At 36.7% G+C, this 23,320-nt stretch overlaps 1 protein-coding gene across 1 annotated transcript in view; it reads left to right on the top strand.

The window, feature by feature from the left end:
• LAMA1 (laminin subunit alpha 1) overlaps positions 1 to 19,288 on the top strand; it is an 84,808-nt gene extending 65,520 nt beyond the window's left edge. Inside the window, exons 49-63 of the mRNA XM_063299955.1 lie at positions 1,024 to 1,174; positions 1,786 to 1,930; positions 3,188 to 3,329; positions 4,149 to 4,263; positions 4,446 to 4,616; positions 5,948 to 6,099; positions 6,621 to 6,806; positions 7,917 to 8,079; positions 8,978 to 9,090; positions 10,409 to 10,598; positions 10,863 to 11,021; positions 14,811 to 14,958; positions 16,096 to 16,229; positions 18,140 to 18,362; positions 18,850 to 19,288. Of these exons, the coding sequence (XP_063156025.1) occupies positions 1,024 to 1,174; positions 1,786 to 1,930; positions 3,188 to 3,329; positions 4,149 to 4,263; positions 4,446 to 4,616; positions 5,948 to 6,099; positions 6,621 to 6,806; positions 7,917 to 8,079; positions 8,978 to 9,090; positions 10,409 to 10,598; positions 10,863 to 11,021; positions 14,811 to 14,958; positions 16,096 to 16,229; positions 18,140 to 18,362; positions 18,850 to 19,004 (2,347 nt within the window). The 3' untranslated portion in view covers positions 19,005 to 19,288. The remainder of the gene's footprint in view (positions 1 to 1,023; positions 1,175 to 1,785; positions 1,931 to 3,187; positions 3,330 to 4,148; positions 4,264 to 4,445; positions 4,617 to 5,947; positions 6,100 to 6,620; positions 6,807 to 7,916; positions 8,080 to 8,977; positions 9,091 to 10,408; positions 10,599 to 10,862; positions 11,022 to 14,810; positions 14,959 to 16,095; positions 16,230 to 18,139; positions 18,363 to 18,849) is intronic.
• The last annotated feature ends 4,032 nt before the right edge of the window (positions 19,289 to 23,320 follow it).

A 23,320-nucleotide genomic window follows, 5' to 3' on the forward strand; every position in this document is an offset into this window, starting at 1 on the left:
ATGATTATTTTAAAAATGTATTTTGGAGAATCACAGGGAACTGTAGAATTACAGCTCCTTATAATCCATCTGCTGAAAATGGAGTATTCTCCTTTAAATTATTGAGGACACCATAGAAGGGGTTATTGTGTTGCTTTTTAAATGTGACCATTTTATTGATCTGATTAAAATACTTGAAAATCATATACTGCCTACTTTCCTAAAAGACAGACACTATATAGTAGAAAGTTTCAGATATATGTGCAAACCAATGTTCATGTTCAAACCAATCTTCAAAATGCAAATTACCTATATTTTACATATATATACTTTTAAACTGTATTGAATTAATTTAATACAGTTCCCCTAAATTTACATCTACATTAAATTACATCAAATTAATTTTGTCCCGATCCTTTGCACTTCTTTGTCCTGCCTACTGTTTGAAGTGTGGCCTCCAGCATGCCATCAAAAGCTAAGTGTGGTCTTTGGACTGAAAAATGCAGCCTTGTTCTAGACCTTGTGGCTGGCTGCTTAACATAAGCAATTGAAGTATTTGACCATTGGAGTCAGCAGGGAGGAGTTTATGGAAGAAAGTAGGCAGACTGCTATCCAGATCCCAATCTGTTTCATTCTTTAAAAAGTCAGTACCATCACCTTCAAATGAGCCCAGAAACAAATGAGCAGCCAGTGCCAGTCAAATAACATAATATGGATGACTAATATGAAGTAGAATATGTCAGTAATGTGCATTACTTCACTGGGTTGATAAAAATGGTAGGCAAATTAGGTCAGAAACAAGTTTGCTGCTGCCTTTTAGTCACAAATACATTTCCATAGTGACCATTAAAACAACTTGCTCCTTGGCTGTATGATGCAGTTTGGCTGTTTTACATATAGACTCAGTTGATATCTACTGTGACTGTTGCAGAATTGGATTTTCATTACTGTGTGTAGTACAGAGACCTGTGGGGAGAACGCGCCTTGCTAAGAACATAGTTTTACGCTGCCAGTCTCAATCTTCCCTTCATTTGTTTTCCCTAGCCCACAGTATGAGGACCCTTCATTTCATTTTGATGGCAGTGGATATTCAGTGGTGGAGAAAGCACTTCGCTCTACTGTGACCCAGATAATTGTATTTTTCAGCACTTTTTCAACTAATGGGCTTTTAGTATACCTGGCTTCCAATGGCACAGTAAGGCGATTATTCCAACTTAAATATATATATATATATAATCAGCTCCATAGACTATATTAGGGCTAGTTATTGGTGACTGACTAAATAAAAATGAATGAATTCATACCTTATAAGAATGAAATGTCTGTGCAGTGGGTCACATGCATAGCATTCTCATAAAAAGGGTGGGGTTTGATTGTGCAGTCATTTGGATCTTGTTGACTTCACTGTGGATATCCCTATAGTGAAGAGTCGAGACTAAATAAATTACATTGTATTTGTTCTGTTATACATAGGGTCGCCATGAGTTGTAAACGACTCGGCAACTAACAACAACATCATGACAGATTAGCTAAAAGACTGTTTGATCTATGTAGAGTTAGCTTTCACTCAGCCTCAGTTCCCCATTTTCAGTCTAGAACTAATATTACAGAATTGACATCAAGATAATGTACGTTGAACATCCTGCGTGCTCTAAAGGCTTTCAAATGAAATATAACCGATAGGAGTTTCTAAGATTGTCTTTTTTGTTGGATAGAAATATAACAAAACAATAGTTAGGCAGTAAGAAAGTGTGTGTGTGGTAATATGTTTGTGTATCTCCCTAATTTTTGCTTCTTTTTCTGCAGAAGGATTTCTTGTCTCTGGAACTTGCTGATGGCAGAATTAAACTAACCATTGATCTTGGCTCAGGTCCCCTTACACTTAAAACAGAAAGCCGCTACAATAATGGAACATGGTATAAACTTTCATTCAGTCGAAACAAAAAGGAAGGTAAAATATGCTAGCTCAATCCTAGCTCAATCCATAGCTTAGGGTGTTTGTCCTTCACATTGATTTTAATTATAAAATGTAAACCATATGGTTATGTAAACTAGGCACAATCCCCTACTTTGTTTCAAGAATCAGAGGTGGTACAATTATCTCTACACTGAAATGGAAGAATTAGAGGTGACATATTCTGCCTTAAGAAGCACCATGACAGGTCTGACCTGTTTCGTCTGAAGTCTTCCCTTCAAAACAAGTGAAGACTTGTTCCTGCACATACAAAAAAGATTTGAAAATTAAAAATACACAGGGTTTTTTTTTGTTGCTTCTTGGTGGGTGTTTGATTTGGCTGATTGATTCTAATGTTGTTAATACCAGTATCTGATAAAAATTTAAAACTCTGATTTAAAACTGACATACATGAACAAAATCAACACAAAATTCACAGAAAGATGAATTAGGATGATGCTCTTTAGTGGATTCTTTTTAAGGCTCTAGTATTTGGGAATCATCTTAATTAGATGAAATATCTTCATATCAGTTTAACAATATAATAAATGAGGTGAGGCTGAAAAAGAGCAAGGCCTTTCTAAAGCAAAATCTCTCAAGAGCTTGTTGGTTATCTGTATAATTACCAAGACAAAAAAAAAAGATTGAAATTGTCACTTCTCAGCCTAACAATTACCTGATAAACCTGGGTAGACCCTAGGAAGAAATTAAACAATGTGGTGTTTTTCTAAATTTCGGAATCATATCTTACTGGGTTAGCTGAAAACCATTTCCCCTAAAATAAATCTTCTAGTACGTGTTCATATTACTTTCAACTGTTGAATAGAGAAGGGTAGTTAATTTTCTTGGTATTTTGTTTAAATTGAAATTGCCATTATGTGTTGTAAAAATACTGCCTGAAATTTATTTATTTATTTATTTATTTATTTATTTATTTGTTTTTTGTTTGTTTTTCAAATTTTGTTACCGCCCATCTCCTCCAAGAGGGACTCTGGGCGGTTTACAATAAACTTCAAACCACATGAATCATATGCTTCATATTTCTTCATGTAGATCATATGCTTCATATTTCTATTATATGACAGTGGGTTTTAATAAAAGAATTAGATTAATAGACACTTAAATAATCTTAATGAGTAACAAAATAATGTATTGCTGCTGTTATATTTTCTGCAATGTTTGTTTGGATAGAAATTCCTGTATCTTAGCTAACTCTGTTCCTATTTGCTTACCTTGGATATCTTTTCCTTCCAGGGATTTTGGCAGTCATGGATGCTTATAGCCTCAATTCTAAAGAAATCAAGCAAGGAGAATCTCCTGGTGTAGCATCTGACCTGAATCGTTCTGATAAAGATCCTATTTACATTGGGGGGTTACCACGGTCAAGGGCAGTAAGGTACATTTAACTACCTTCAACGGGAAGCCCTTAAGACTAGGGTTGCACAACGTGTTCTATGCACGAACTATTCTGTGCATGAAACAGCTAACTTCTTGTGGTCAATGCAAGGATCAATTTCCACTGGCTGATGCATGGGTGGGCACAGTATAGTAAAAATCTGAAGTTATAGCTAGAGCAGCTTCTTATAGGGTCAACCTTGAGTCCAAGTGCAGCATATCCAACCAGCCTACCCATCCCCTACCAGCCTTCTCAGGGTCTTCCTTCTTCTTCCCTTTTCTGTATTGAAGTCTCATAATCCCTTGCTTTCATTTTTAATATGGAGAATATGTTCATTGTTTTTCTTTTGAGCACAGTTTTCTGAAGGCATGAGGAAAAAGAATGTATGGAGGGGAAACTAGATATGCACGCCATCTGACAGCCTTCATTTCTGTCTCTTTGTATTAGATTGGAAAGGTTGTAACAGTAATAATTGTCTGAACAACTGCCAACCCTGATTACGTAGATCAAGGTTCCTAATCTGGTTGGGATACCAATCTTACTCAGCTACATACCATTCCACCCTCACTTCAGACTGCTTTGTCTCTTTTGGAAGTATTCTTCCATTGGAGAAGTATTCCATTGAGGGAGAGGGGTGGTAATATAAATCTAATAAATAAATAAATTCTCCGTATATATTGTAATTCATGTATTCTCTGGCCACTGTTAAACAACTTTCGATTTCTCAGAAGATGCTAATTACACAATAATCCCATCTTCAGTTTTATGAAGGATTCAGTATTTTGTTCAATTTTAACAGCTCGGTATTTCCTTTGCTAGGAAAGGAGTTCATAGCAGAACCTATGTGGGATGCATTAAGAACTTAGAAATATCCCGATCTACCTTCGATTTGCTTAAAAATTCATATGGTGTGAGGAAAGGCTGCATCCTAGAGGTAAGAGATACTGACCATCCTGTTTGCTAGGTGTAAGCTGTTTGCTGCTGGAAAATGAATTAACAATACATGATGACTTTATAATGACTAGCACATTGAGCATTACGTAATCAAAAGCTGATTTATTTTTCTGATTTAGAATGATGTAATTAACTGATTGTTCCTTTTCTTTTGCAATCTAGCCTATACGCAGTGCTAATATCTTACATGATGGTTACATTGAGTTGCCACCCAAACCTCTTTTGGCGGAATCTGAATTTATGGCCACTTTTGCTACAAAGAACACCAGTGGCATTATTCTTGTGGGGCTTAGCAAAGGTGCAGCAAAACGAAGACGCAGGCAAGTCCATCTTGTGAGTACCCAGCCACCTTTAGACTTCAATTTGCTTTTCTACTTTCAGTTATTTCTGGAACAGATCTTGTCTAACCTCTAAAAGTGAAGCAGGATGAGATTGAGGTAGTACTTGGATTGGAGACCACCAAAACTGCCAGGGCTGCAAGCTAGATTGGAAAATCACAGACCATCCTGGAAGAAGGCAGTGGCAAGCCAAATCAGTATTGTTGCCAAGAAATTACATGCCTGTGAAGTCACTAGACCATGAGTTCAGTTCAGAGGAATTTTTTATCTTTAGTCCTTAGATTAAAGGTTAGGGTGGCATAATAGAATAAGGATGCTCACATAGATGAATATTTCTGCTTGAATTCTGCAGATAAAATTGGGTTGGTGAGCACAGTAAACATGCAAACTTTTGGAACATTTTGAAAATGGATTAAACAAAAGAATGAAAATCACTACAGCATACAAGTAGTCCCCGACCTATGACCATTTGTTCAGCGACTGTTCAGTTATGACTTTGCTGAACGAATGGTGGTTATGACTGGTCCTCAGAGTTCTGGCTGTCGTAGCGCCCCCACAGTCACATGATCGTGATCAGGGTCCTTGGCAACTGGTTTGCACTTATGACTGGGTGCAGCATCCTGCAAGCACGTGATCACCATTTATTGTACAACTTTCCCTGCCAGCTTCCCCAGAAAGTCAGTGGGAAAGCCAGAAGGCAAGGTTGCATGTCACTGTGGTAGGTCTTTCCCACCCGTGCACCCTCCCCCAGCCCCTCTGTGCACACCAGCCACTCATGCACACTTGTGCACCCTCCCCAACCCACACTGCAACCTTGCACACTCTCCGACCCTCACCATGCCTCTTGCACACCCTTGTCCCCACCCCAACCCTCCTCACACCTCTCACATGCCCCCTTGCACACCCTCCCCAACGCTTGCCGCCCCTCTTGTGCACTCCCTTGTAGCCTAGTGCCCCGTCGCCGCACCCCTGTGTACCCCCTTGCTCCCTCCCCCATTCGGCAGGAGCCAGTTACCTGCTTGCCAGCCTGGGACTTGCAGCTTCCTCCCAGCTTCCCCACTGACTTTGGTTGTGGGAAGCTGGCAGGAAGTTGCCTTGCCTAACGACCATGGGATTCAGATAACGACAGCAACTGGGTCTGAGGGATTGCTGTTGTTAAGTGATGTGGTCGCGTTTTACAGGTCTTTTCAAGGACTACCTGTATACTTTTGTGTCAAACCTGCCGAGAGAGAGAGAGAGAGAGAGAGCGCTCCATCCGTCCCTCCTTTCCACATTTTAACATGCCTAGCAATAATGTAACTTGATGTTTTTTCCTATTCCTTGTAGCCCTTTTTCTCCATCATGCTAGTGAATGGTCACTTGGCTGTGCAGGTCCTTGCTGGTGACCGAGCAAGTGCAAAAAGGGTCACGGTCAAGCCTGCTAATGGAACTTACAGCGATGGACGAGAACATTCTGTCATCTTGACTCGGAATAAGAGGTACAAGCTGAAGCACTAATTTAATTACCACCTGTGTTAGTTACTGTGTTGCCTAAGGAACTAAGTTACTTTATTTCAGAAAAATAATCAGTTTTGTTTTCCTGTTGTTAACAGGGCAGTTCAGTTTTATATGGTTATTGTATATAGTGCCCAGCTACTGATTGAAGCATGTGCAATTATTCCCTTTATAATTTGTAGATGCTTTGACTTCCAAAGGGAATCATACCAAATATTGGTAGAAGACAGAAATACATAATTAGCTTTAAGATGTTTACATTAAGAAGCCTACAGGTCCTATGTATTAAAAAACTCCACAACAGAAAATAACTGGAAAGGCATTAGAGAGGTCTAATCTGTCACAGGAGCAAGTCTCCAACATCACATTTATGTTTCAGTTATTCAGGATGGATTATAAAACTCACTTAATCTCTCTTCCTTGCAATTATTCTCTTTAAACTTGAAAAAATGTTTGTCATTGACTATCATTTCTCTCTGTATTCTCCCCACTCCATGCTGCCCAGAATGATAGCGGTACAAGTGGATGAAAGTAAACCTGAAGAAATTAGACTTGGACTCATGGCAGAAACTAGACCAATTAATATATCAAAGCTCTTCATTGGTGGAATTCCTGCTGGAGATAGCATTTCAGGATTAAAGATGACGGGCTCTTTCTATGGTTGTATAGCTAACGTGATATTTAACACAGAGTAAGTTAAAGTTAGTTTCCATGCATAGGAAATTTCTTACTTAACCCTATGTATTTTCTCTAAGTGTTTAGTTTTGTAGCACAAAGCCATTTTTGTTCCAGTGAAGGATGAGGTGGGCAAGGATAACTTGCTGTTGTCATATAAACATTAGTCTTAATAAGTATATAATTTCTTCAAAAATATAATACTGGTTTTAAAAGGGTTTCTGACAAATACATATATTTCATATAAATTATGTAATTAACCCATTAATGAAGGACAGAAAGTTAGATTTTTTTTAAGGGAATAACAACCTTTACTTCAGTTTTACCATACTAGCTCCATGGTAGAGAAGGATTCATTCATTTATTGAAGGGCATCGTTCACCATTTTCACAGTGGTACGATAGTTCTGAATTTTCTAGGTATGATCAGAATATCTTCTCTGCCAAATGTCAGGGAAGCTTAAACTAAAACCATTTAACAGGCATGCAAGAATCCAGAAACTTCTGATGCAGAGTTTTATGTTATTCTGATGTTATTAAAGAATTCCAAATACTGCTGGGTATCAAGTGCAAGTCTATTTACAGTGAAACAGTGTTCAAATTCTTGTCCCTTTTTCCTGTCCAAAATGCAGCTGACTGGATGGCCCTCTGTTTTAGGCAGGAGGCCTGATTTCCATGTCTTTTGCTTTATTAATAGAGAGATTTGATACCAGATTGTTTTCCTTTGTCCATATATAGAACTGATTTTCACACCAAATACATCTGATGATAACAGTTGCTCAGTGAGATAGGAAAGAATGTCTGTGTGTCATGTTTAGCTGGATAATTTTTGTCCTATAGTCATTGAGGCTGTAACTATTGCCTGCAATAGAAGGTATCACTTATATGCAACAGGACAGCAAGTAAGATCTGTAGATACGTGACAGGAAATAATGGAATTGGGTAGTGTTGGACTGGAGTAAAACGTGGTAATTCTTTAGAATTTCACATGAAAGATTTGTGAGAAAAATAGGTGGTACTTGATAAATATTTCTACTTCCTTAGTTTTCAGCTTGTACCTGAAAAATAATTCATATGTTTCTTGTTGTTTCTTCCTTCTTTCCTTTCCTCCCTCCCTTTAAAAAAAGGTTTCTAGATTTCACCACTGCAGTAAAGTATGAAGGTGTTGATATGGACAGCTGCTATCTTCCAGAGAAGTCTAAGCCTTCTATTCAACTAGAAGACATTGAAATCCGATCTGAAATGCAGATGCTGCCGAGTTCTCTAAAGTCTTTTTCACAGATTAAGGCGGTATGTCACGATGATCATATCTGTGGTTACGGCAAAATTAAGCTAGTATCCCCTTCTGTCCTGTAGCAGGAAGGGATTAAAGGAACGTAGATGTTTCTGGGGAAAAACCTCATAAACTGCTGAATTGCCCTTTCTGTCACATTAAAAATTACAGCTTGGTCACAACTTTTGGAGTAACACTGAGTACACTAATCAGTGTTACTCCAAAAGTTGTCACCAAGCTGTAATTTTTAATGTGACAGAAAGGGCAATTTATTAAATATATGGGAAAGTAATCATATTAACCATACTGAATTAGTTCATTTATTTTTCATTAAATATCCATATAAATAAAATCAAATTTATTTTTTATTTTGGCTTTTAGCCATTTCTGATTTCTGGACATTAGTGTGTGTTTTTGCAACTGTAGTACTGGATCAATAAGTATCATTTTGTATAAATACAATATTTCTATTAGAGAAGAATATATGTGATTTGAATTATAGGTCATTATGATCAGAGATGTAAAAAAATAGAGAGAAGCTGTCTATTCTGCACTCACTACTTATTCTGCAGATTGTCTTGAATGGAAAAGAAATGTAAGCCTAGTTTTACTTTTAAATCTGAGGATGTTTCACAAAAGCATAACTTTTGATTTCCTGTTAACATGGCCTGTTACTGGGAGTCGGGGAACTGTGTTCCAACACATGAAAATGGTGCTTTGTTATATTAAAAAAAAAAACCTAATTTAAAGCTACAATGCTTGCCTGAGCAGATGGAAAGCAGGCTTGTGTTTTCCTGGGTTCTGATTTCAGCATGAAATTTGTATGTGATTTGAGGTGTCATCAACATGCAGTAACAATTAAGAAAATGAGTATTAGATGGAGAATTAGTTCATTTACCTCAGTTTTGTTTACAGAAACCATGCGCAGAAGGTGGAGAACTTAAGTACGTTTCTGATGCCCATCAGTTTGGCTTTACCAGAAACAGCCACTTACTGCTGCTTTTCAATCAGTCTACAGTAAGAAAGAAGTAGGTATATCTTCATTGTATTGTATAGAATTGTTCCACTTCATGCGAGATAGATCATTACTCCAAATGTGCAGATAGGAAACATGAAGTTAAGAGATAACAACATAGACAACATGTGGCACTATTGTATTCCACTCATTCATGGAAGTGGACTGTAGTCAGATAATGATGATAATGCTATCCGTTCAATCGTGCCCAATTCTCAGCGATTCTATGGATAGAATAGATTCTATGGATAGTCAGATAGCAAGCATCTATTTTTCATTTGTTTTTTAAAATGCTCTTCTTGCTCATACATCCACATATTAGGAGTTTTCAGCATGTTGCAGATTGGGAGCTGTGCAGTACCTGAAAGTAACTGAGATTGTTCCCTGTCAGTCATGGGTAAAGTAGATGTCATATAAACTGGATTAAACTAGCATTAAACTGTTTTAAAAAACAGACAAAAAAAACCCCACTGATCTTTCTCATAGCTTTTTTTTTTAAGAAAATAGTTCTTTTCCATTAAGGTAGGAAAAACTTTTAAAGTGCAAAACTTTTAACTTTTAATGTTAAGGAGTATTGTGCAATTCACTGTACTTCCTTTCCCTCAGCTCCTGCCTATTCTGTTTCCCTTCCAATAGATTTCTTCATGTGTAGTAGCTTCCTTGATTTTTATCTTTCTGTACTCCTCTACAATAATTATTCACCTATTATGTTATCATGTAACACTCAGAATGTGAAAATGTGTTTCATTTATGACTTCTCTGGTTAATATTAGGGGGGCTTCCCATCAGAGGGGACAAGAAACCAGCATTATCTGGGATACCAGCATTATCTGGGATGCCACTGCAGGGAGTCTGCCATGCCTCCAGAATAACATGGGTGGTTGTGTTTGGGCTCAGAGGAAGAAGGATCACAGAATATTTGAACCAGAGATCCTTGCAGGATGTACTTTAATTAAGATGATGAAAACGGACTTGCACCATTATGCCATAAGCTCTGCCCCTTTTATAAAGTATGCAGTGTAATAACACACATACTAAAGGGGCGAGGTTTATATCGCAACAGTGCAATATGGCTTTCATCAGTTGCATTATCTTGCCTTCTTGTGAATGCCTCTGTGCTGAACATGCCTGAATAATAATAATAATAATAATAATAATAATTTATTAAACTTGCATGCTGCCCGACTCTCAACGACTCTGGGTGGCTCACAGTCCAGCCTAGAATGCTTATTAGGCATAACATTATTTTCTGTTTTTAAAAAGCTTTGACAGTCTCCACAGGATGCCTTGAAATGTCCAACCTTTGATCAATTCCACATCTTATTTCATAGGTTTTCTGTCCAATTAAGTGTCAGAACATTTGCTTCTAGTGGTCTAATATACTATACAGCTCATCAAAGGCAAGTTGATTATGCAGCCCTTCAACTACGAGGAGGAAAACTTCATTTTTCATTTGACCTTGGAAAAGGACAGTCAGTAGTTTCTCATGGAGCAATAATCAGTGATGGAAATTGGCATACAGTAGGTTCCTTAAATGCTACATTCAATTGCACAGATACAAAAATGTTTTTGGTATATTTAATGCCTAAGGGGAAGAGTGTTGCATTAGATGCAGAATAGCTTTTGCATCGACATATTCAATTAACATATTTAAAAACCCTAAACAATTGTGAAACAAAAATGGAAATTTCTGGCAGTCATGGATACATATATGGAATACTGTTCTTAGTTGCATGTTTCTTAACTATCAATAACTGCTCACAAGTAATATATTTTATCTTACAGGTGCAAACAGATTATGCTAAGAGAAAAGGTGTAATCATAGTTGATGGGCAGGAAACTGAAGCTGTCAGTGTTTCAGGTGATGGAACCACATTGGATGTGGATGGGAAATTGTACTTGGGGGGTCTACCCTTAGGTTACCTCACAAAGAACATTGGAAATGTAAGTACTTTACTTTATTATTGATCCTTTATGTGCTGGGTATGCAAACAGATCAGGCTGTGTTCCATATCAATGGACTGTGCTGATCCAAGAAGCTTCTGGGACTCCACAGTGATGTGAAGGTTTTGTAGGGTGATTTTTTTTTCAAACTGTGCAATTAACTTTGCAAATAGAACAGCTCATATCCTGCTCTAGAAGAAACATTGTGAAGATAATTTTGCATCTCCTCTGGAGGGCAAGTGGTTATTCCCGCTGATAGGACTTGCACTATGTTCAGGCTCCTGTTCCTTCCCTCCTTAATATTTTCCTGTTCAGTCCAAGGATCTTCCCTACATACAGCTTTTTGCAAACACAGCAAGGCAATGGAGGGAAGGGGCAGAACATTGGCTAGCTTGCTGATTTGTTGCTCTTTGCCATTGACCCAGCTGGGAGGATGGGAGTGAGTACTGAACTACTCAGGCGGGTCTCCATAGCTAGAAGGTGAGAACATTTGTGAGCAATGCAAATTAATTGGGAGAGTTGTGTGGTGTGAATAGTGGGTATCAGTGGTTGCATAGAAGTTTCATAGAAAGGATAGGAACTGTTGTTTACCATGAGCAGTTAAGTGATAACATACAGAGTGATTTAAGAAATGAACTCCCTCTGTAAAATATGTAAATTGTCCCTGGATAATGCTGATAATAGGTTATTTTGCTTACATGGTATTTTTATACTTGTTTATCCACATTTGATCTGAAATATCCCAGTTCCTCTGTTTTTTTTTTTACTTCGAACAACAGAGCTGTTTTTTACTAAATTTTGTAAAGGATATCAGATATGTCTGTATCTGAAACAGCATGTTCAGCTTCTACAGTGACCATAATAAGCAGACTTACGATCATAGCCATAACAATAGCAGTCTTAAATTGCACTCTACGGAAGAAGTGCATTTCAAGCTGGGAAACAGATGGATTTCCCAACGTTTGTTTAAAACAACTCTTGTCTCATTTTGATCTGAGCAGTGGCAGTGGAGAAGAACAGAATTAACCCTTTTCCTGTGCTGTTTTTCTATCGTGAATTCTCTCTCCTTTCCAAGTAGCTATTCAGATTTGCCACAGAAAAAAGTATTGTTGCCTGGATTGCATCTGTGTTTTCCCCACAGGGGGTTCCAGATAAATGGCAAGGCAGCAAGACTCATGGCACTAGGTCAAGGTCAGGAGAAAAGAATAAAAAATAGCTGGGTGGGTGACCCCTGATCAGAGATTTTCTGTGTCCTGTCTATTTCAGTCATAAAATGCAAATATGTACCTCCTGTATCTATGATAGTTCAGTTCTCTTTTTTCCTTGAATTTAAGATTTCCCACTCTGTTGAACTCTGTGAAGTTACTTTTAATCTATAGCAGCATAAACATATGCAAAAAAGAGTATAAGGGATATCCAGTCTGCCCTGGACCTTGTAGTATGTGGGATAGGGTCTTTAATCCTTTGCTCCCTATCTGATCCCAATCAGGATGGGACCAAAACAAAAAGCCTTTTAAAATGGTATCACTGAAGTCTGATCAACCGTGCCACATTAGCAAGTTTACAGCATAGTGACTTCCTCTAATAGACGTGTTTCTCAGTGATTTATAGTTCTGAAGCAGTGAGTCTCTGAATGATATATCTCTATTGGTAATCACAGATGCCAGTATGATACAGATGTTCTACAACCAGGTAAAGCATCTGGAGGTGATTTTATCCCCCTAGAATTAATAAGGGAAAATAAAGACAGGTGGGCCCCAGTTTTGGCCATCTTGTTTACACTCATTAATAGCACAGGACAATTTCCACCTGACTGGAATCAGGCCAGTGTTGTACCAATATACAAAAATAAAGGAAATAGACTCAACCCTACAAATTATAGGCCTATCAGTTTATTAAACACAATAAATAAACTTTATGCCAGATTTTTATATTCAGAGTTGGAATACAAAATGAAAATATTATTGCTGAAGAACAGGCCGGATTTAGAGAGGAACAGTCAATACTAGATCATTGTTTGGTCCTTCATCATCTGGCAGAAAAATATTCTACCCCCTCTCGTGGTTCCCTTTTTGCAACCTTTGTTGATTTTAATCTTTTAGCTTTTGATCTAATACCAAGGGAGAGATTGTGGGATAGTCTGAGACATTCCATGATTGACAAAAGGCTGCTAGCTATTACTCAGTCACTTTATTCAAATACCTCCCTGAAAATTAGATGCACCCTCTGGGGACATCTATCTAAAGCAGTCCCAACTTATAGAGGTGTAAGACAAGGCTTCATATTAGCTCCATTACTTTTCAATTTGTATCTAATCCAATAATTCAAGCGCTTGCTGTTTCAGCCCATCATGATGTAGTCATTATGTCTACCTCACAAGTGGGAATGAGAAAAGCACTTAGGGTACTAGCTTTATTTTGCACAGATCAAAAACTTTCAATAAATTATGAGAAAACTATAGTTTTAGTTTTTGCCTGACACCATTATAAGGTTCACAAATGGCAAATAAATGGAACTCCAGTTGAACAGATGTGCACCTATAAATACCTTGGAGTGCAGTTCCATGCTTCTTTATCCTGGAACATTCATTTTCTGTTCCAGGCAAGTGTTGTACAGCGTACCTCATCAGCTATTATAAAATTCTATCATTCCAAAGGAGCCCATTATATTCCTGTGGCTTGCAAGGTCTTTCAAGCTAAGGTAGTCCCTCAGCTTCTCTGTGGCTCTCAAAACTGCTCAATTCTATTGAAACCATTCAGAATAAGTTTATTAGAGCCATATTGATGGTACCAAAAAGTATTAAAAATGCCATCCTATGGGTAGAAATAGGTATAGTTTCATTGGATGCCAGAGCATGGTTCCTCCTCCTTACCTTCTGGCTAAAGTTAATTATGTTGCCTATAGGCTTAGTCCCATTAATATTTAGAGATCATTTTAAGTCATCTTGGCTAAAAAAAGCCTTAGACAAAATTACATTGCTGGGCTTCTCTATGGAAAGTCTGTGCTCATTAGGATTTGATAATGCTAGAACTCCCCTGAAACAACGAATCTGGGATATAGATCTCCAAACAAATTTAAGTAACGTGCTACACCCAAATACCTGTCGTTTTCTTCTAGAAGGGTTCATTCCAGCTTATTTATCATCTATCACAATTTTGAAATTTCGTAAAACTTTCACTTTAGCCAGGCTGGACTCACTGCCCTCAGCAGTCCTTTTTGGACATTTTAAGGGTATTCCTATGCACCTTTGGTTATGTCCATGTGGTGATGGCTCAGTAGAAACCCTAAGCCATACGTTGTTATATTGTTCCCTATATAAGGACTCTAGACAGATCCTTATATATCTGTTATTGAAGAAATTTCCGGGCGAGAAGAGTGATTTCAATCTAATGCTACTTCTTTCAGACAAGGACCCGAAAATATTGTCCCAGGTTGCCCAGTTTTGTGTTACCATCTGCACAATATGCCGCACTATCACTTAGATTTGGAATTTCTTAACATAGTATTTTATTTCAATTTATTTTAGTATTTTCATTCTTAATTTTGGATCATAGTATACTAATTGCTTTTGTTTTATATATATGTATTAATGTAATACTGTTGCTGTTGTATAGTTTTACTGTGTCTGGCCTTAGGGCTGTAATAAACGTGATGATGATGATGATATTCTACAGCAGTGTTTCTCAACCTTGGCAACTTTAAGGCATGTGGACTTCAACTCCCAGAATTCCCCAGCCAGCATGAAATTGCCTTTGTAGATTACCAAATTGTACCAAATTGCCTTTGCAGATTTCTCACAGTATTCCTGCATGCATCAGTGGAGTAACCATTAACAACAAGCAGTTAGATAGTCTGGTCTCAACCTTTGCTGTGAATAAATGCTATGCTGCAATCCAGAAAGGAACTTACTTTGATGGAAGTGGTTTTGCTGCTCTTGGTAAGCAAAGTATTGTTTTACATTTCTTCTTTAAAAATGTAAGTGTGAAGTGAAGTATAGGAAATATCCAATAACATTAAAATGTATTGACTTTCCCTTCATCTTTTACTTCCAATTCTGAGTTATTGAAGCTCCTAGTAGTATGTAGTAATTTATTTTATTTATTTATTTTCTATCCTGCCTTTATTATTTTTATAAATAACTCAAGGCGGCAAACATACCTAATACTCCTTCCTCCTCCTATTTTCCCCACAACAGCAACCCCGTGAGGTGGGTTGGGCTGAGAGAGAGTGACTGGCCCAAGGTCACCCAGCCGGCTTTCGTGCCTAAGGCAGGACTAGAGCTCTCAGTCTCCTGGTTTCTAGCCCGCTGCCTTAACCACTAGACCAAACTGGCTCTTATATATCTTACATTGTTCATATAACTTCCCTTACTCAGAAATAGAATGACTTTATTTAAGAACAAGGAAGTCTCTGTACTGCAGACAACTTCTGTTTCCAGTAAAGCCAGACCACTTGTCATGTTCAATGAGACTTAAAGTGAGCACAGATTCCCACCTAGACAGCTGTATTTTTACAGTAACTTTCATGTATAAAAGGTAAAGTAGGAAATTCTTGAGAATGGACTGCTAACTAAGGCGTCATTTAGACAGAGCTTTAGATCTGAAAATGGTGGTTATGGCTAGTATGATTTTTTTGCAGATGGTTCAAGTAGCTCTTATTTTTAGGGGTTTTGCTAATTTTATTTTTAATTACATTTATTCTTTATGTCTTGATTGTTGTTTTGGTCAAATGATCATATGATTGGGTGACTCTGGGTCTGCTCACTTGGTCATGAGCCTTTCCCGGCAGACCTGTTTGTGATATAAGATAAGCATTTCAGTTAGACAGGCTTCTAGTGCAGGAAAGAAGCAAGCATTGTCTTTGGAGCACAAACCAAGATATATTAGATTTATGGGGTCCCTACAACATACACTCTTTAATTAATATGGGTCTGGCCTATAATGCAATATATGGCTAAATAAACAAAAGTGATGTACAGTATACTAGACCTTTTCTCAAAATTCTTTGGATCTACTGATGATAATGTCAGTTGTAGCCAACAATTCTCTAACTGTATTATTACTTTCTTTTGTAGTTAGGGAGGGCTATAAAGTCAGATCTGATGTTAACATTACATTTGAATTCCGTACCAATGCCATGAATGGAGTTCTTCTTGGAATCAGTAGTGCTAAAATAGATGCCATTGGGCTGGAGATTGTAAATGGAAAGGTAGGTGCTCAGCTGAGAAATTTATCCTAATAAATCTTAAGTGGTACCTAAATTGGTGGATCTGAATATATATAAGGAAGACTGTACATATTATATGCAACTGTGGTAATTATTAATATGTGGCAATGAATCTACAATTAATATGTTTTAATGATCTCTGTGAAATATACCTGGTTTTCCTATACCAATAGATTTCTTATTCTTAAAATCAGTTTTAGATTATTAAGCCAATTACAATTTGCTATTTTATTATACATAGGAAAATTGGAATGCTATACTAGAAGAAACAGTTCCATTGGTGCTTTTAATTAAGAAAAGTGACATGAGAGACCTCTGAAATAAAATTATGAAATAGATGAAATGGTAAAAAAAAACATTTCAAGACAATGATTTTACAAATATATTTATAACGAACTTGAAAAACTACTTACTTAAAATTTTCCAGTTGCTTTTCCAAATAATATATTGCCAACAAAGGAAAGTATAAGTTATCTTAAGAATAGTGCACATAAAGGTAAATATTATTTCAACCACGGCAGATTCAAAGTATTACTTTAGGTTCTTATGAGAATTTTCCATTAAATGAAGCTTTTATGAATTGAACCCTCTCGTACCCCTACATATCTCTGTATTATCTTTAGAATGAAGGGGAAGCATTTTTGTCTGACTTGTGTTGTATGTAATTTCATCTTATATTAAGAGAAAACAAAAGTAGGTTTAAGAAAATTCATTTATTGAAATGTTTTCACAGAGGGCTAGATGAGGAAAACAATTTGATTATGTCTTTGTTCAGGTGATGTTTTATATTTCCAATCATGGCAACCACAGGGTTATAGCCAGGAATCTTCAGGGAATTTTCAACTTTGGAATAATTCTTTTGGCTGTTGTAGTCGCTCAACCATTGTGTTATGTAGGCATTTGTATTATCCAGCACTATCTACATTTCTACAAATTACTTCTGAGTTCATAACAAAAACCTTTTCCCCTATTTCTGAGGAAACAGTCCCTCCTTGAATATGAATGTACAAGAGAAGTAATTCTGTCATTTCATGAGTAGCATTGCTGAACATCTGTTGTGTAGGGAGAAATAAAGGCCTTGATGTGTGTTGCTTACAGTGACATTTGACCTCACACCAAATGCAAGGAATTCCCCTGAGCCTCAGAGTGGCATCATGATCATAGCAGAATCTTCTGATGTGATTCCTATAATGGGTCCTATTACCCACAAGCTATAGCTGTCCTAAACATCTTACCTTGAATGAAAAGTTTGGTGGCTAAAAGAAATCATAAAAGAAAAAATGAAGTGCTCATGCTTCAAAATTAGGAATGGTTACTTGAAGAAGACCTTGGTATTTCTTTCTGCGTGGAGTAGTCCGGTTGCCATATGCCAAAAATAATGATCCATACATGCTCCAAGCTATCACCATTCCCTATGGTATAAAACCATCTGAGCTCCCACATTTCCCATTTTTCAGAATGTTGCAGCTCTTTATTATGAAAGTTGCTTCAAAGTATAGTGCCTTTTACACATTTTAATCAATTCCAGGACAGCAGAATTGAACGTTCAAGTTTTCAGAGAAGATATGTAGTCAATATACATCCCTTGAACCTTGCCTGTGCTTAATTGTTATACTTAGAAATACACCTATCATAAGTTACAGGAAAAAAGAGAAACTACTGTAATATAAAGCAATTTTTTCAAAATTGAAATAGGCTACATTGAATTAGCTGTTTCCTGGCAAAATGCAAAGAAAAGAAAGTCCTATTAAATGAACATTGATTTAATAATTATCCACTGGATTAAAACTACAGCTTTCTCATAGCGTTACCGAAAATGTATAAGGTTAAAAGAACCATTTTCTATCTGTGCTCCATTTAGGCTGTTCAATTGTGTTTTGTTTTTTTTCTAGATTTTATTCAGTGTCAACAATGGAGCTGGTAGAATAACAGCTTCCTATAAACCAAAAGAAATATCTGATCTATGTGATGGACAGTGGCATAAACTTCAAGCTAAGAAAAGCAAGCATCATATTGCTCTAATAGTCGATGGAAATGCAGTTCAGACTGATAATCCCTATGTTCAGTCAACCTCTGCAGATACAAATAACCCCGTTTATGTTGGAGGGTATCCTGGTATGTAGTTTTGGTCACATTCTAAGCAGAGCAACAAAAAATGATCTTAATCTTGACTTGTTTTATATTTTTCAGAGTGATTAGTGTAAAAATTACTAAACCATATGAAGTCAATTCTCTGAAATGTGAAGACTATTAAAATACCAGTGCCCATTTGCCTGAATGTTCTAGTTGCTGTTCAGCTCATTTTCTTATAATTAGCTTCAAGACAGCTTTACACTTCAGGCCCACAGAGAATCTTGTCTGAACGTAATCATGGGCTCAGGTGTCTGCCTAGCCCTTAAGAACGATTGATTCATAGATATTATGATTGACAGAGGTTCCCTTTATTGCATGTAGCTGCATTATGCAAATTAGATTGATGGAATTATTGCATGCTCTGTATTTTAACTTGGCAATTTGTCTTGAATTACTGCAATATAGCAGATGACTTCAGTCTCATCCAGACAGTAAACATGTTTACTATATTCCTTCATTTGTTTTCTAGCTGATGTAAAACAAAATTCCTTGACCAGTAAGAACTCATTCCAAGGGTGTTTGAGAAATTTTATGCTGATTAAAGGCCAGCAAGCAGACTCCTTTGACTTCAGTGAAGCCTTTGACCTGCGCGGAGTTTTTCCACATTCCTGCCCTGGAGCCTGAGTACTAAATGGGAGGAAAAATGTTCCATTTTAAGAGGCTTTGTCTATCAACTCTTAATGAAAAAGAAATGCTTTTAATGATAATACTGATTTCAGTGATTTCCCTCTTATTTTCCAGCTCAAGAAAAATATGTTTAGCTAGAACTTCTACACTTTTTTAAAAACAAAAAGTATCTTTTGTACAACAAATACCTCTACTAAAATATTAACTACATTAGCTGACTGTTTCTTATTGTTAGCAAAAGCTCTTTAAAATCAACATTTACAATAAATCTGCTGTTAATTACTTGATGTATATGGGTCTATTTATAGGAAATATGTAATATAAGGCCCTATTCAATAAAACATATTCTTCCAAGTCATGTGTATGGATTTTAAGTATGAAAAGTAATTCAGAAGATATTTAGAGATGAAAACAAATTAGTAGAAAACTCATTTTGAACGTACTTTGCTTCATAGCATTCTTTTATGCCTAATTACTGCTCAAATTGCACCTGAAAATGTTGCTAGTAATCAGCATGTGGGTATGCACACCGCTCCCTGCCATTTAAAATAGAAGCTGGAAGCTAATCACAAGCATATTCTCTCTAATGCATTCAGCAATACACAGGTAAACTACTGATGAAATCTTTACTGATGCTACTGCTGATAGCTAGCACTGGGAAAGAAATTAATGAGTGATATGAATGGGAACAGTTATACAAGTGTTTGCATTTTTCGCTAATTTTATCAACCCGGAATTCCAAAACGTATGCATTAGGAGAAAGAACATTCAAAAATGTATACATAACAAGAATATGTATTTTCATATAGATGTGTTAAAAACTTGTAAACAGATGGAATAGAATTAACTGAGTTTAGGGGGAAAAAACCTGGACCGAATCAAACATACCAGAGTAATCTTTTCCATACTTTTAATCTGTATACAAAAGTGATTCATCTGAAAGTTTAAAGACTGGATGCAGAACATATGCTTTGCGGGCCAGAGCTATTAAATAATGCCTATTTTCTACTGTGCAAAATGTTCCGAGCTCTAAAATGTTCCGAAGTTGGAACAAAGAAGCTCTGTTACAGAGATTTGTTCTAATCTTGGGACAAAATACAGACATTTTGTTTTGTTTTATTTTTTAATGTTTGGGTATATGGGAACTGGCTTGGTTTTATGTTCCTCCAGACATGGAGGTTTGGAGAATGCTTTAAGCAAAAAGTGAAGCTTAGAGAATTTTAGGTACGTTTTGGAATAAAAAAGAATATTGACTGCCCAGTCAATATATTTATTACGGTTTCAGTCGTTTGCTATGGCCAACTCTGTCGGGGCTCAGAAGTTCAGGGGAGTCAGGCCTGGCTAGTATTTCCATGGAAGACCACCAGAATCCCAAGGCCATAGGCTAGATTAAAAAGACACCCCAAACAAAGAGAAACGGGTTATTTTGATAGTGTTGCCAAGGAAACTGTATGGATGTGTCCATAAAACTCACAAGGAGTAAAGTGATTTTACTTGTGAGAAAGTTTGTGTCCTGTATCTATGTGTGCCCATGTATGTTCTCTGCACTGTGCTTTCCTTTTTAGGCAGATGGCTACGTGCAAAAGCATGCTTGGGTTGTTTGTCAAGTGCTGTTTTGTTTGCAGGCAAGATGACAAAAGCAAAAATTGGGCACTCCACATGTGCATTTGGAAGAAGCCTCAAGGTAATGTTCAGAATACTGTATTTTTGCTGTTAATTTGTTTGTGGTCTGGGTTAAATTTTTAAAATTATCTTTGAATCATCCTATTTGCCACTTTTCCTATATATTGTTTTAATAGGCACAGAGCAGGAATGTTAACTGCACCTAATTTTGTGGTGGTTAGTTGTTTAATTCCACTGTTCCTAAGGCAGAACACACAAAAGATTCTGAAGTTTCACTGGAACATAAAATGCTTGAATCATTCTAGTAATTTTTAAAGCAGATCTAACTTGTTCCAAGTATGAAACAATTGTTTTCCTGTTTGTACCACTGCTCTCTGTACTGTACTGCAGCCATTAACATTGGAGTTACACTAGCTCTTGTGTACTTCTGGATAAAGCTTTGCAGATCAGTTTGAAATACTTAGACTCAAAAGACAGCAGTCACTGGGGATAGCTCTTACTGGCCTGTACTACTACAGATGGGAGTGGGGCATAGTAGATGTCCTGTGTACTACTGTACTAATGGGAGTATCTACATAGTAGATGTACTACTGTACTGATGGGAGTGGGGCATAGTAGATGTTTGAATGTTCTACAAAGAAGTCATCTAAACAGAGGCATCACATAAGGGAGAAGACTAAACAATAACAATTCTCTTTGGCATGTATTTTTCCATGTACGACGAGTAACTTCACAAATCGTAGTCATATTTCTGGGACAAATATAAGTAACAAGTGTCCCTACATATATGATTGACCCAGCTGCTTAAGAATAAGTGTGGTTTATAATATATTTTATTGAACGTTATGCAAAATATATATTTGTATACCATTCCATTTTAATAGATTAATGGAGTGTAGTATTAAGAAATTCACTTTTAGACTATATTTTTAATGCAGGTTCAATCGAGTATGTTAGTGGTTTAGTTAATAGAGGTTCGTGTTTAACATGGATTAAGTACATATATGTTAATGCTTTCTAAATCCTTTGCATTTAGCAAGAACGTCTGTAATCAAACTATTTATGAAAAACAGGCAACGGAAACAAGCACTAAATTACTTGAATCAGTAGAGTACTGTTACTAGAGAAGTATTTTAAAAGACTTTTAAAAGGGGATGCATTTTTTACATTCACTTCCAATCGCTTTTGAATAGAACAGCAATAACACTGCTCAGACTTTTGGGTTTTTTTCACATAGTACATTTAGATTTTATTCAGTATATTCAACTTTGGCTAACTTCCAGATTTTCCCCTTGAAAAGACACAAGAACCCCAGGGGGTAAATGATCAGTCTATAGCTATGATGGTAGTTTCTGCAGCTTAGAAGGCAGTCGTGGAAGAGAGCAAACATCCAGAACATTAAGGAAAAGACTGGTTTGAGGGAAAGCTTTCAAAACAACTAAAATATTTGGCCTCTCTACTGCCTTCAGGCTGCCACACATTGCATATGCATGCTGGGCTCATACTGCAGTTCATTAGCCATGCCGGTGGTCAGCTAGGCTAAAAGGGTGACATCAGTTTTTCATATGCTTTCCTTCATACTGAGACCTAAATACAAAAGGCTATGGAATGGACATTTTCTCTGCTCATTTCAGGAATATTTTAGCTGCAGCATATAAAACATGGAAGCAGAAAAGCATAAAAAAGCAAGGAAATAAGCCTCTTCTGCATGTGTTTGTTGTCTCTCTTGCATATTTGATAAAGCATGGAATGTTGAAACTGATTAGGCAATGCAAATATTTTGATCTCAATGTTTCTCTGTCCTTCAAAGAATAATGCAATAAAATTATTTATTCCTTTTAACTCTCCAAATCATTTTAAATACTTCCTATACACTACTTATTATATGGATATAAGCTACATGCTGTATCTTTAAATAACATTGTAAAATACTGATTGTATGATATGCAACCTAGAACAATTTACATTTTAATAATCCCAGGGAGTTACTTATTTGAGCTACAATTAGCAAATTACAATCAGTTGCAAAGAAATTTTTCTTTCTTCTTTTATAGTTTGTAGGCTATTTATGAAGACTCACAAGTTACATTGAACCAACCATGTAAATATTTTAAATTATTTACTTATGCTTCTGTTTTGTAGTTTATGAGAATTACAAGCACACTATAATAATTACAGATATTAAAATAGAACAAAAATATAAACATAACTTCATGTAGTAGACATATGCCCCTTGAACTACATCAGTAATCTCTCCCATTTACAGTAAGTCTTCTGTTTTCATTTGCTCAAGCCTAGTTCATTGCGAGGCACAATACAATCTAGTGAATATTCAGCAATTTTGATTCAGTTTGCACAACATGCTTAACTAGGTCATTAGAAGGGGGAAAAGCATAGGATGCAAACTCTAAGCTGGAGTTAATTGATTGAGCCAATTAACCCAGAGACATTAAAATTAGATCTGGTCTTGTTTGGGGCTAAACTAATTTTCCTGATCTATCAACTCCCCCTATATTATGTGAACTATTTGCCAAAGGGTTAATTGCCTTTGCCATTGTCCTTGCTTGGGATGAAATCTTATAAATGCCTGCAAAAATGGCTTCTCTGTGGTCATTTTGCTATTCACAGCCAGAAGAAGTTAAAAGGGGAAAAAAATAGGCAAGATGATGTATAACTGCACCAGCCCTGAA

This window comes from Candoia aspera, chromosome 3 (assembly GCF_035149785.1).
Source record: "Candoia aspera isolate rCanAsp1 chromosome 3, rCanAsp1.hap2, whole genome shotgun sequence".
In the NCBI taxonomy this organism is placed as follows: domain Eukaryota; kingdom Metazoa; phylum Chordata; class Lepidosauria; order Squamata; family Boidae; genus Candoia; species Candoia aspera.